General features: G+C 35.8%; 1 protein-coding gene across 1 annotated transcript; it reads right to left on the bottom strand.

Moving 5' to 3' along the window:
* Positions 1-9,041: 9,041 nt before the first annotated feature.
* On the bottom strand, positions 9,042-14,662 carry LOC115697100 (calcium-dependent protein kinase 13). Its single transcript, XM_030624006.2, has 7 exons — positions 13,373-14,662; positions 12,097-12,240; positions 11,765-11,917; positions 10,779-10,894; positions 10,531-10,698; positions 9,763-9,993; positions 9,042-9,680 (listed from the first exon to the last, which is right to left on the bottom strand). The coding sequence occupies exons 1-7, from the start codon at positions 13,992-13,994 to the stop codon at positions 9,537-9,539; spliced, it is 1,578 nt and encodes a 525-aa protein (XP_030479866.1). The 5' UTR covers positions 13,995-14,662; the 3' UTR covers positions 9,042-9,536.
* Positions 14,663-15,369: the final 707 nt, after the last annotated feature.

Here is a 15,369-nt window from a genome sequence, read left to right as displayed (position 1 = left end):
TTTTTACCCCCTGAACTTTGACATGTACTAAATTATGTCCCCTGAACTTTTTAGGCCGTTAAAAATTCCCCTGAACTATTATAATTGTTAGATTTAAGGACTTTTGTCTAATTTTACTAAAGAAAGTCTGACATGGATGAAAATTTAGGGGCACAATTTGGTACATCTTAAAGTTCAGAGGGTATGATATAGTCAATATTAAAGTTCGGGAGGCATAATTTAGTACATGGACAATTGCCACATTAGCAAAATTGAATAAAAATGAACATAAATTTTTAAATCTAACAATTTCAATAGTTCAGAGAGATTTTTAACGACTTGAAAAGTTCAGGGGGCATGATTTAGTACATGTCAAAGTTCAGAGAGCAAAAATCATAATTGGTCTTTCTGATATTCCAACACTATAGTATAGCAGAGAAAGCATGCATACTAACATAAAAGACTCAACAACAACATCATTATCCTCAAGAAAATCTAAATTTAGGATCCTCTCAACCAACCAATTCACAACCAAGGGCCTCCAAACCGAACTTGTCTAACCAAAGAGCATTGGAAAAAGAGTTCTCATTAGCTTTGCAAATGCTGGCTTCTAAATTTATATATCAATATGATGTATAAACATGTAACTGATATACTTATGCAAAGCAAGTCAACACACCTAGAAAAATTTTTCTCTCTCTGGAACTTTCTAGTGGGTTGTATCCCGTTGCAGTTTCTCCTGGTTCCCTTCCAGCTTGATCTCTCCCTCGTGGTGTTTTACCTGTTTTGCTTAATCTTCTCTTTTGTAATTTCTTTCTCTTCCTTCATTTATTGTGATTTAACTTCTTCTTTAAGCTTTTCTGTCCATTAGCCCTCTAATTAATTACTCTGCAGTCATCCTTTCGCATCCCTTCTTCTCTCTTCATTTACTTTCAAATGAAAATCTTCAGGGAATCATATTCCAGGAGTTTTTCTCCTTGGATTTTCTACTCTCTCTCTTCTCATATCCCATCTCCATTAATAGAAGTCGTCATTTTGGCTCTTTCAAGGAGGAGGACGATGATTGCACCTAAGGATCTTGGATTTGGTCTAGGATTTCTGCAGAATAGGATGATGATCACTGAAGTTTTCTTCTCTCATAAGACTTCAACATGCATGTATTTCTCCCATTCTAGCTATTTAAGGGTGTGGGTTCTTTGGCGTTCTTTACTCCTCTACTTGATTTTATTTTCTTTGTCTGAGTATTATTAGGAACTTTACTTGTCTTTCTTCTTCTGGGAAATGGAGGGTATTACTGAAAATATGGCTCATGTGTTATCTCTTACTGAAAAAGAAGTTGTGGTTCATGAGCACTTGGATGATGTGGGAGGGGATGTACAAATTGGGAAAACTTTCTGTCTTGTCTTTCGAGTCTTTACTACCCGAACCATTAAAATCGAGTGGTTTGAAGAGGCTACGAGAAATGCTTGGATCACTCGTGCTCCCATTACTTTCTCTAAATATGGTAATGGGATGTTTATGGTTGAGTTTGGTTGTGAAGGTGATATGAGGAGAGTGATTAAAGGCCAGCCGTGGAATTTTGACCATTGTTTGGTCACTAGTGCTAACCCTGCTGGCCTTGACACTCTTCTCCCTAACCAGCTCAGGTACTCTCCATTTTGGATTCAAGTTCACTCCATTCCTTTTGGCATGAAGTCTTATAAGCTTGCCAAAATGATTGGGGATGAAGTTGGGGATTTCCTTGAGGTTGATAAAATCACAATTCTCAAAGTTTCTGGTTTGTTCCTTCATGTCCGAGTCTTGCTTGACGTTTCTAAACCCATCCTTAGAGGTATTCTAGTTGATTTTAGGAATATCCACAAGGAAAAATGGCTAAACTTCAAGTATGAAAATCTGCCTAATATTTACTTTCACTGTGGTATGTTTGATCACACTCTTACTAAATGTGTCTCGTATCTTAAAAAGTGTGATGAGTATGCTTATCCACCTCCACTGCACTATAAATTCCTCTAAAAGCCCCTGTTAAATCAAATTTTAAGCGCAATTTGTTTGATCTTTCTAACTCTTTCCCTCTGGAGGAGCTGCCACTTTCTCATGGTCAAGTCGACCAAAGTCTTACTGCTGCTGTTAGTCAATTCCTTACCACTCAGGACGTGGGTGCTGGATCATCCTCTTCTCGTGCTGCTTTTAGGAGGGATGAGGCTATTTCTCATGGATTCATTGCTAATAGCCCCATCTCTTCTCCTAAGCTCTCTGCTTTTGAGAGAACTATTTCTACTCCTGCCTTTAACTCTGGCCTTAGTTGTGATATTCCTGTTGGTGTCTGCTGTGATGCCACTCAAGTTGCTTCTCCAACTACTGCTACTGCTGTGCACACAACTGCTGACATTAGTCCTGAAAATGTTCAGAGCATTGCCAGGACTACTGAGAAATCTAAAGGTAAAGCCATTGTTGGTGCGAAGCGCTCTGCCTTTATTCCTCACTCTGTCATGGTGGGGGATTCTCTCAGAAACATTCTCAAGAGAGCTCGTGCTAGTCCTATTATCAATGATGCCTCAACTGCTGCTGATTCCTCCTTTGAACAGGCGGGTGTTGCGGAGCAACCCCGCCCAGAAAAATGATACTTATGAGTTGGAATGCTCGTGGGTTAGGGAGTTCCCGGGCATTCCGTAATCTCTCCCTTGTTGTAAATAATCATAAGCCTAGTTTTCTTTTTGTTATGGAGTCTAAGTTGTTAGCTGGACATTGTGATATTTTTAGAACTAAACTCTCTTTTGATAATGCTTTTGAAGTACCTAGGAATGGTCTTGGTGGTGGTCTTTTGTTGTTTTGGAAAAAAGATGTTAATGTTACTATTTTGAACTACTCCTCTAATCATATTGATTGTATTGTCACCTTTGAGGATAATATAACTAATCATATTTCATGTTACTATGGCTCACCTTATGTTCATGATAAACTTCATACTTGGGTACTTTTGGATAGGCTTTTTGATAATGCTCCTCAACTTCCCTGGCTTGTTCTAGGGGATTTTAATGATTATCTTTCCATTAATGATAGAAGTAGTAGTTCTTCCTTACCTCATTATGCTATGGTTAACTTCCAAGCTTTTGTTAATAAGTATTCTTTAGCACCGGTTCACTTTGTTGGTAATAAATTTACTTGGAAGTATGGTTCCACTTATGAACGTTTGGATTGGGGAATTGCTAATGATAAGTGGTTTCATCATTATCCCCAGGCCATTCTTCATCACCTCAATTTTTATGGCTCGGATCATAGGGTGTTAAAATTAGTCCTTTCTGATGATAGTATGCATAAAGTGAAAAATAAGAGGTTTCTTTTTGAAAATCATTGGCTTACTGAACCCACCTTTTTTACTACTGTTAATAATTCCTGGAGTTGTTCAAACTCTGGCTCTAATAATCATCCTTTGTCAAATTTTCTTAGTAAGCAGAGCAGTTGTATCCAGGCTATCCGAACTTGGAATCAATCTTTTAATAGTTTAGCTAATAGGATTAATAAAATTGATAGGCAACTTTGTTGGGAATTATTTTACCAGGATCTTAGATCTACTCACAAGTATGTTGTTTAAACACCCTAAATATGAACTTTCTAAAACGATAAATTAAACACATATAAAGTTAAGAAAACCTTACATTGATGCAGCGGAATTAATGTCTCCTTCCACTCAGATCTCTAACCCTTGAATCCTTTCTGTAGCAGAGTATAATCAAGATCTGAGCCCGAATGCCCTTCTTCTTCAAGTTTTGATCCTTCACAGTCTTCCAATCTATGATTGAGTTACTGCTTGTTGTGTGTGGGCACTTACTCTTTCACTAGGGTCGAAAAAGATGAAGGAGAAAAGAGGAGAGAGGATTTCGGCCAAGGAATAGAAAGTGGGGAAGGCTCAGTTTTCTGAAGAGAGAAATTTCTGTCAGAAAGATGATCTGAAAACTTGTGTTTTGACTGAGCCATCACTTTCTATTTATAGGCAACTACTAGGTCTAGGTTTAGAATTATTTGGCATTAAAATAATGAAAATATTAATTTGAAAAACTTCATCTAAGTGGCCGGCCATATGGTGTTTAATGGGCCTCACTTGATTTTGCAGTTTTATCAAATTTTATCTCTATTTTCTCAAAAATGCCAATTTTCCAATTCTAACCTTTTAAATGCCAAAACTAATTATTTAATAACTAAAATAGATTATTAAATAATATTGTCATTTAATTTAATTATTAATTAGACATATAAAGTCTATTAATAAATAAATAAACCTAGAAACTCTTTTCTTTACAATTTCACCCCTGCTTAGTGAAAATTCATAAAATTAGACATAGTCTAACTTTAGAATTATAATTGATCAATCACGAATCAATTAATGAGTCTTACAAGCAGAATGTTCTCAACTAGAATGGGGACCATGGATCTATATGCTGAGCTTCCAATAAGTGAACCAAATTTACCAAGTAAATTCCTACTTATTAATTCTTCGTTGAATCCACTCTTAGAACTTAGAATTGCACTCTCAGACTTATATAGAGCATATTGTATGTTTCACGATATCAATATACTATCTCATTTAACCATTGTTATAATCTTATTGTGATTTAAAGATCCTCTATATAGATGATTTACATCGAGATGGGATTTCTTTACCGTTCTCACCCCTCAATGTATTTTGCCCCTTAAAACACTTAGCTACCTGTAAGTGGTGTTTAGTGATCTAATAATTAGTCAGTTAAACAAGAGCTCATCCATTTACTTCTATTTGCTAAGCTCGAAGGGAATCATCACTTGACTTCTATACACCAGTAGAAGCTATAGATTCCATATTTATGTTCAGCACTCCCACTCAATCATACTATCATGTTCCCAAAATATACGTATCACCCTGACCCAAAAGTAGGCTTAACTAATAAATCTAAGAACATGAATAGCACTCCTGAGTTGAGCCTAAGCATATCAGGATTTAGATTCTTTTAATCGTAAGATCAACTACTGATATTGACTTGGAAAGATATGTATAACGGTAAGTTTGTAATATCTTAACTTAGTTGCAATATCGGTCCAGTCCAATGTATACTCCATACATTCGAAACTAGTATACTTTACTAATGTCCTGGAAAGAACATAACACTTACTCCAAGTGTAAGTACACATCATCGCTGATTATCACATTAGTGTAAATCCAATAACACTGATGAAACAGGGACCAAAACTTTTGATTCATATGATCACAATCACATTCCACTGTGTTGATGATACTGTAATTGTGAATAAACATATGATCTGGATTTAACTGATTTTGTGTGTATGAATGTAATAAACATATTTAACATATTAAACCATTAGCATGTAAAATTCATGCAAACATCAATCACTTCAAATTTCTTATATTGATAACTAATCAAATTGTAAAGAGTTTTATTTAGGGCATAAAATCCAACAAGCTTAATGACATCTTTTCTTCCCTTCCTACTTCTAATGAGAACCTGTCCGAGGCTTCTAAACTTCAGTCGCAGCTTGATAGCCTTCTTTATAAACAAGAGATCTTTTGGAAGCAAAGATCTAAAGTCCATTGGCTTCGGGCTGGTGACAAAAACACCAAATTTTTTCATCACAAAGCCTCATCTCGGAAAAGAACCAATTTCATTAGAAAGCTCACTCTTGATGATGGTAGTACTATTTCTAATCAAGCTGCCATTGAAACTGAAATCTGTCGTTTTTTCTCAACCCTTTTCCATTCTCAGGGCAGTAGCAGGGATGCTACTAATTTACTTTTATCTGCTATTAATTCTCGGCTAACTGCTCATCAGTTCACCCTGCTTGATGCTCCTTTCACTGCTGAGGAAGTCAAGTTGGCTTTATTTCATCTTTCTAGAGATAAAGCACCTGGTTCTGATGGACTTAATGCCTACTTTTACCAAAAAAAAACTGGAATACTTTAGGAGAGGATTTGTGCACAGCGATTCTCGACATTCTTAATAATAATGCCAGTATGGCTTCTATTAATAAGACTCTCATTGTACTTATCCCCAAAAAATCTAATGCTTCCTCCCTTAAAGATTTCAGACCTATTAGTCTTTGCACAACTTTGTATAAAATTGTTGTGAAGACTATTGCTAATAGGATTAAGCCCATTATAGAGGATATTATTTCTCCTACTCAGAGTGCGTTTTTATCTGACCGCCTCATTTTTGACAACATTCTTATTGCTCAGGAAATTAGTCATGCCATTAACCATAGGAAGTCGGGTAAAATTGGGTGGGTGGGCCTTAAATTGGACATGGAAAAAGCCTTTGACCGTGTGGAGTGGGGTTTTCTCATGGCTATTCTTAAACATCTCAATTTTCCCAATAAAATTATTAGCTTTATTCACCAATGTCTTTCTTCTGTTTCTACTCGGTTTAGTGTTAATGGCAACATTTCTAATGAAATCTTTCCTTCTCGTGGTCTGAGGCAAGGAGATTCCCTTTCTCCCTATCTATTTCTTTTGTGTTCTGAAGGGCTTGCTGCTGCTCTTTGCATCCAGGAGCAACTTGGGAGTTTTAATGGTATTTCTATAGCCAGATCTGCTCCTGCAATTTTGCATTTACTCTTTGCTGATGATACTCTTCTTTTTGCTAAAGCTACTCAATCATCTTGCAATGCTCTTCAAGCTGCTCTTCAACTCTACAACCAGGCTACTAGACAACGTGTTAACTTTGGTAAATCATCTATCTTGTTTTCCCCAAATACCCCCTCTCATGTCTCGGATTATTTTTACAGTAATCTTGGGCTTGCTAATAGACCTTTCATATCTAAGTATTTTGGGGTCCCTCAATGTTTTAGTAGGTCTAAGAAAGGCAGCTTTAACTTCATTCTTGATTGTGTCAGTTCTAATTTAAAGGTTTGGAGCCATAAATTTTTTTCTAAAGCAGGGAAAGAAGTCCTTTTAAAGGCTGTTATTCAGGCAATACCTTCCTATGTCATGTCCTGTTATAAACTTCCTACTTCTATTTGTCAAAAAATTGAGAAACTTATGGCTCAGTTTTGGTGGGGTTCTTTTGGGAAAAACTCAAAACTCATTGGAAATCCTGGTCTACGCTTTGCAACTCAAAATTTTTTGGGGGGTTGGGTTTTCCTTCCTTAATTCATCATAACCAGGCTTTGTCGGCTAAACAAGCTTGGAGAGTTTTTACCACACCTGATTCCCTTGCTTCTCAAATCCTTAAAGCTAGATATTTTCGACATTCTTCTTTTTTAGAAGCAAGTAAAAGTCATTCCCCCTCTTTTTCTTGGAATAGTTTGCTCTGGGACAGGGATCTTCTTAAGATGGGCTCATTTGGAAAGTTGGGAGTGGTCACTCTATCCGTACCATTCAGGATTCTTGGGTTCCAAATCTTAGGATCCTTAGGTATAAGGTTAATTGTCTTCCTCCTTCTGATAAAGTTAGTTTTTTCATGAGTTCTAATGGTACATGGGATATAAATAAGTTATCAAATTACTTTGATAATGACACTATGGCTAATATTCTCCAAGTCCCTATTGGAGGTCATGATAAAGCTGACTGTCTTATTTGGAAAGGAGATCCTTCTGGCCTTCTTACTGTCAAATCTGCATATCACTTTGTAAATACTTCTTCTTTGCCTCCTTGCTCTTCTAATACTAGTTTCTATAATAGCTGGTGGAAATTTTTCTAGAATCTATGTATTCCTCCCAAAATTAAAAACTTTGGTTGGAGAACTTTTTATCACATTTTGCCTACAGCCTATAATCTTCAAAGAAAGAAAATTGTTCCTTCCCCTTCTTGCTCTTCTTGTAGTTGTCCTATAGAAACTGTAACTCACGCTCTACTAGACTGTTCCAGGGCGAGACAGGTTTGGAAACTTTCCCCTTTATATCATTTTTACCTTATGCATATATGTTATCTGGATATACTGATCTAAATAATGATGATTTTTCTTTATTGTTGTGTACTTTATGGTCTATTTGGGAACCTAAAAATAAAAAGCTTTTCAGAAATATTCATTCAGATGCTGCAGATTTAGTGCAATGGGCCAGTAGCTATTTGCTTCAATACAGGGATGCACAGGCTAGGAAAATTGATGATGTACCAGCTTTCCACTTGCGCACGACCACAGCGGTAACTCAAGCCAAGGAAGGATCTTACCAATTGTACACAGATGCAGCAGCCATTAATGACAAGAACAGTAAGATTGGGCTTGGAGCAGTGGATATGGATTGGAATGGACAGGTGATAGCTGGAGTTTCTTTGCCTTTGTCAGCTAAGGTTCCACCCATCATGGCTGAGGCTATGGCTCTGAGATCGGGTCTAAGCTGGTGCTGCAGTGTAAGATTCCTACTTTCTACTATTTTTACATATTCTCAGCAGCTGGCCAACAAGATTCATAGTCACAAGAAGGAACTTTCTGCACTTGCGAATGTCATAGTGGATATTAAGAATTCCTTGTCACATTTCCCCGATGTTTTTTTTGCTATACTGCAAGAGATAACAATACCCATGCACATCATATGGCAAAGGAAGCTTTAGGGCTTGATGAGGAATTAGTTTGGAAAGATTTTTGTCCAAACTTAAACATTGTAACTTGATCTTCTTTCATATTTGTTGAGTTACAATCGTCAAAAAAAAAAAAATAAATAAATAAAATGTAGCTGATATTTTTAAATGTTATTTACAAATCTAGTAAAAGTTTATTTCACAAAAACTTTCCAAATTTCGTAATTTGCATTTCAAGTTTTATGCATTTTTAAAACTTTCCCTCTCTTTAACGGTCTGGGCCAGCACCAACGGCCCATATTTAGACCAAAAGCCCAAATCTGGCGACAGTTGCACCACCAACACTTTAGCAAGACTTGGCATAGTAATGTTTATTTATTTGCAAAATCAATTTCAAAATTTTCATAATATATATATTTATAACATGTTAAAGTCCTCTTCTGTCTTACCATGAAAATACAAGAACATGTATCTAAGCTAAAAATAGATATTAGCTATGACTTAATTAGGACAAAGTGCAGCCCTGCCTGACCTAAAAAATTTCCAAGAGAAATGGGAATAAAAATACAAACCTTACTTACTTCTCCATTGAGATGGGAAAGGACATAATTGTAATTCTGACTTGTGGCCAATAACATGCACACTACAAAGAAAGACCCTTCATATTTCTTTTACAACAGTATGCTACAGCACTTTCAACTCCACATTGTCAACCAAAAACAAATCACATAAAGGTTGAAATGGCAAAAAGAGGACACAGAGAGAATCATACATGTCGCGCAGTAGGCTACAAGGTCCGTTGTTTTTTTTACACAAATCAACATTTTTTTTTCTTTGCCTGGGACAAATAATTGTACTCAGACCCCTCCATATCATATGATCCTTCTAAGGCACCAAGCAAAGGTAGGCCCATTTTTATCTATGGGACACTATCAAAAAAATCACAAAAGAAAGCAAGTACCAGATGGGCAGAAAATGATACAGCACCTCTTTTGTATCCATTTCCATACATTGAACACCCAACCGCATCGGTGTGTGCTTCATTCACTACTAACTACCCCAAATTTAAAGAACCATCCTTCATCAGCTTCATGCTAAGACTGTTGAATCTTCCTCTTGAGTAATGCCGAGAAGCCTTTCTCCAATCTGTTCCAGTTTTCATCATTGCCACAAACTCATCGTAGCTGATACGCCCATCCTGTATCCATTAAATAAAACCATCAGTCGTTTTATTCTGATCATAAATGTTTCAGAGGTTAGCTGTTGGATTCGAGACACACCTTGTCTGTGTCCACTTCCAGGAAAATGTCATTGGCTACATCTGTACAATCCTCTGCTCCATCTTCCATCAATGCATCTCTGAGCTCATCTGGCTCGATGTAATTGTTCCCATCCCTGTCGAAGTAGGAAAAGGCCTTGCGAAGATGCTCGTCATTGGCCATTCTTTGTAGGTGCAAGAAAACAGCAACGAATTCACCACAGTCCAGCGTTCCCTTCCCATTAGCATCAACCTGTATCACAAAATAAATGCCTATCAAAATGAGAACCAAAAAGACTAAGCATATCGCATATACAAGCCAGGTACGAGCACATAGCATTATTCCTACAACTAATTACATGAATATGTGAAACAATAGCAACTCAACATATCCATACGTATGATTACTCAGTATGATTACACACAAGAAAAACACAAGTGGCTCCATTAACTCCCAACAGTCAAAAGTATCCATTAATAATTCAGAACATACATACGGCATTGTCTAAAATGTGTCTGCTTGCCTCAGATGTCCATCGAACTTAACAAAACAACAAACTAGAGAACTAATCCTCAGGAGAAAGAAATTAGCTACTGGACAATATCCATAGTTAATTAATTATATATTTCAACTACAGTTCTTGTAAATCTAGGGGATGGAAAGATTTCGCCTACTAGAAAATAAATAGCACCATATGTAATAATGTGAATGGTCCCGATTGCATAACAATAAGTGCAGCATATAAGATATGAAGTGAGAGTCAACAGAACATGAATGAAAGACACTCACAGCTTCAATAAGCGTCTGAACTTCAGATTCTGCAAGCTGGGATCCAAAATTTTTAAGTCCAGATTTCAATTCTTCAATTGAAACAATACCATCATTGTCAGTGTCCATCTTTCTAAACAGTTCCTTTACATCTTCAACTTCTTCAGTGGATAGGAATTCTGCTATAACCTGTTTAAGGGACAAAATGAATTATCTTTCGATAATCTAACAGAAAAATAAAAGTAACTTCATAGAAATAGGCAACCAACCCTCAAGGCCTTTCTCTTGAATCTGTTCATCATTGAAAATTGTTTTAGCCTTGATTTGACAACATCTCCGAGTGGGACATTTGGAGCTTTCTTAGCATTTTGGAGCCACGGATGCTCTGCATACAGACATGTATCAGATAAAACACAACCCCTAATCTATTGAAATTGAAAATTCAAGGGAAAAACTACTGTCAGTCATAAATTCTACATTATATCCAATGCTGGTCAAAGAAAAGCTGCAGTTTAGCATCCATTATGAGAATACTTTGATCCCTAAAATTGTAGAGCATGGACAATTTAATAAAATTCGGAATTCCATAAGGCATCCTACATCCTCCATATGCAAATTACTGTCTCAAAATTAAAATGAACCTTGGTAACTGAAAATTATAACGGATCAGTGATCTGAGTAAGCCTGTTCATTTAAATACCAATTTCTATCCCAATGTATATCTGGGCTTTATTGACACTAAACTTCCATTAATGCATCTACAAGAGATACAGTATTACCATTTACAACATGAACTTGTAGCAGCATAAATCAATATGTGTAAGCATCCCTTCTAAGAGCCCTTGCCACCAACTAAAAAATGCAACCTGTGTCTACTTAAATATGTAAATGCACAAGATTTCACAGTATTGGGATTGGATTTCATTTAGCAATGCCAGATCTACATTCGTACTCGAGTTCATTTTAGTATATGGAACTTAAACTTTTATCTTACTTTTCTAATCTGTAGGATGATTGTACCAGAGTATAATGGAAATAAATGATACAGATACCTAAAATGGAGCCAAAAAAAAAAACATTTTAACAAAATTAAAAAAACATTTTAACAAAATATGGCCTATAAGCCAGTATAAGACACATTCCCCTGCCCCTATCAAATATATGATAATGATACAGAATAAATAATAACAGCCTATTTCATAAGAGATTGTTTAACACAGTAAGGCAGATGATCATGAGATAAGAGAGACAATACCAAGAACTTGTTTTGCAGTTAGTCTTGCCTTAGGGTCTGGCTCCAACATCTGCCTGACTAAACTCTTGGCACTTTCTGAGATATTGGGCCACGGATCACGTTTAAAATCTATTAGGCCACGAAGAATTGCCTGTGCAACACCTTGTTCAGACTCTGCATTAGGAGCACAATTAAGTCATGGAAACACCCATCTACAGTAACAGAAAAAAAATAAAATAAATTTGGACTAAGAAAACATACTGAGTAAAATTAAGATATCAAGCTAACAAATGCTAAAGTTTTCAAACAGACAAACAACCAAGATTAAAAACCAACTGGGGGGATAAATTTACCAGCCCAAAAAGGAGGAACACCACATAACAAAATATAGAGGATAACTCCTGCACTCCATATATCAATTTCTGGTCCATAATTCCGCTTCAGCACCTCTGGAGCCATATAATATGGACTGCCAACAATCTCAGAGAACTTCTCACCTAGAAACTTGAAAAAGTTAGTGCCTTACCCTTAAGAATTACAATAAAAGAGCATCGCAAAACAAGTCACAAAAAGCACAATAAAGCAATAGTTTTGAGGAAAAGTAATTCACTAAATGATTTCACACCAAAGGTCATTTAAACAGCACTCCCTTGTGAACTGATTTTTTTTTTTTTGTCACTTAAAGTTGAAAAGATTCAAACATAAGATAAGCGAAAGGAGAAAGGAAAGATAAAGATGAAGCTGGTATTCCAAAAAAAAAATTGAAGTGTGTAGATAAACTAAGTCACATGGAATTATTCATTTCCATTATGCATGTTCCAAAGGGAAATTAAATTAGCAGGGAATAGAAGAAGTCAAAATACAGAACATGACCAGTGAGGATATCAAGTTATACAATTATGATCTGAATATTCATGACAGGGAAAAATGAAACAAGATTCTAAGATGATGAGAGAAGTTGATAAGAAATGAATGAAACAAGCACCTGTATAGAGTACTGCGTATCAAAACAATAAATTACACAACAACGACTTTCCCCCTAGCAGGTAAAGAAAACCTAAACTCTTTTACTAAGAAATGGGACATGCATTGTTTCACTAACAAATAATGACAACATTAATTTTAATCACATATTTATTTCACAAAATATGGAACCAAATAGCTTGTTTCAATTTAATGAATATAAATCTGATCTGAAGCCACTGAACAAAGAAATTAAACAAAAAATGCAGAGGCCAAAGATGTGGAAAATCATATGTTGACGCAGTTTAAACAACTGATCAATGAGACTGTATTACATTTATGTATGCTAACAAGAGTTTAAGTAATGCAACTAGAAACATTAGTGGCAACTGGATTACAGTTAATGAACATACAGAGATATTAAAGCATACAACAAACCATAATAAAACGATTAAAAGTAGGCCATAAGCATTAAGCTCAACCTCAAATAAATCCCTCTTGTCCCTTCTCTCAATTTTCTAAATTTAGCAACACTTGAAACTTATTTCAATACTCATATGTAGTTACTAGTTACCGAAATTAGTAAAGTACGACAACTAAGCATAAACATTGAGATCAAAGTTCATATTTTTCAGAATAATAATAGAAAAAGAAGTGTTTTATTACCTGGTTTGAAAAATATGGACAACCCAAAATCAATAGCCTTCAAAGGAGAATTCTCCTTCTTGTTCGCGAACAAAAAGTTCTCTGGCTTCAAGTCCCTATGGATCACCCCATGTTTATGACAGAGCTGAACAACCTCCACAATCGTCCTTGTCACCGCCGCAGCCGCTCGCTCCGTATAATGGCCCCTAGCGACAATCCGATCGAAAAGCTCGCCACCCTCACACAACTCCATAACCAAATGAACCGCATTATCGTCTTCACAAGCCTCCTTCAAGGTCACAATACTAGAATTCTTCGGCAAATGCTTCATTATAGCAACTTCCCTCCTCACATCGTCAATGTCCACCGCAGTCCTCAACTTCCGCTTCGAAATACTCTTACAAGCAAGTAACTCCCTCGTCTGTCGTTCAATACAGAGATAAGTAACCCCAAACTCACCACGACCAAGCTCCCGATCCACCAAATACTTCTCCTCAATATTCTCCTTCGGAACCCCAGTCAACACAGTAACAGGCGCCTTCTTCACAGCATTCGAGTCCCTCCGTCCATGATCTTGACCGGAAAAACTCGATTTCACATCTTCTCTGGCAACGGCCGCCGGAGATCTGCAACAATTCCCCATTGCCCTCCCCCTTCTTTCCCCTTACTCCAGATCTTACAAAAACCCTAACCCAACCAAACCCCCACCCCGGCTAGGGTTTCACATCATAATGCGGAAACCCTAACCCTCAGAGAACACTACACAGAACTCCACAAAGCTCCCAAACCCAAATCTGAGCGATAAATAACCCAAAAATATATTTTTTTAACAAAAAAGAGAAGAAGAAAATGAAGCTGAAGAAGAGAAGAAAGAACCGTAGGAAAACAGTGAAGTGTACGGTAACGGCTCTGATACTCTGTATAGAGATTAGTAGAAAGAGAGAGAGAGAGAGAGAGAGAGAGAGAGAGAGAGAGAGAGAGAGAAGGAGTGTTATGGTCTTTGAAGGATTTATTTAATTTTTATTTAATTAATTAAATATATGAAAGGGAGAATATTTAGGGGTTTAAATAATAATTTAATTTTGGAAATAAATAATTAAATAATTAAATTAAATAGATAATATTATAATTGAATGTTCTTCTTTTGGTTCTGTGAGCTTTGTCGGCTAATCGAGGATGGTTTGAACGGTCGGAACGGGACGGTGACAATAGGAAGACACTCTTCTTTACTCTTTCAAAAAAAGGAGATGAGAATTTAAATTACTCATATTAATATTATTATTATTATTATTATTATGGTTGAAGTAATAAATAATAATCCAATAAAGCTAGTCAAATTTTTTATTGAAATGCAATAAGTTAATTTTTAGATTAAAAGTAATTATTCTGATTTTAATTCGGTTTGGGTTAGTAAATATTTTGTATAGTGGATAGAGTAAAAAAGGAAAATGAATAACCATGGTCAAAATGAAAATAGTTGGGTGTAAAAGATTGTGAATTAATAAATAACCATTCAAGGGACAGAATGATAAGTGCTTATTAACTAATTGACTTTGCAGATCCACCCCTACACTTTTGAAAATTTTAAATTAAGCCTTTTTAAAAGAGAAATTTGACTTTGCATGCTTAAGAAGCTACCACAAAACAAAAAAATTTCCAAACTTAAATTCATTATCAAATAATGCTATTGGTTCCCACTATACCCAAATACCTTTCTCATTTATTTTCAAACAATCTCTTTCTTTCTTTCTTTCTCGGTTTCCTTCTCTATCTCTTTCTCGCCTTTTTATGTTGTATACGAATGGTAAACTTATTGGGATTTTATGCTCTAAATAAAACTCATTTTAATATGATTTTATTTGTTATCAATAGAAGATTAAAAGTCATTTAAGTTAACATGTGATTTTAATGATTATGGTTTAATATACATTTTTTTATAAATCTAAAACATATTGTTATTCACAATTACAGTAATGTCATCACTGTGGAAAGTAATTGTGATTATATATTATTCAAAT

The sequence above is a fragment of the Cannabis sativa genome, chromosome 7 (assembly GCF_029168945.1).
Source record: "Cannabis sativa cultivar Pink pepper isolate KNU-18-1 chromosome 7, ASM2916894v1, whole genome shotgun sequence".
Lineage (NCBI taxonomy): Eukaryota > Viridiplantae > Streptophyta > Magnoliopsida > Rosales > Cannabaceae > Cannabis > Cannabis sativa.
Note: the sequence above shows the minus strand (reverse complement) of the source record. Positions and strands in the feature narration are given on the sequence as shown.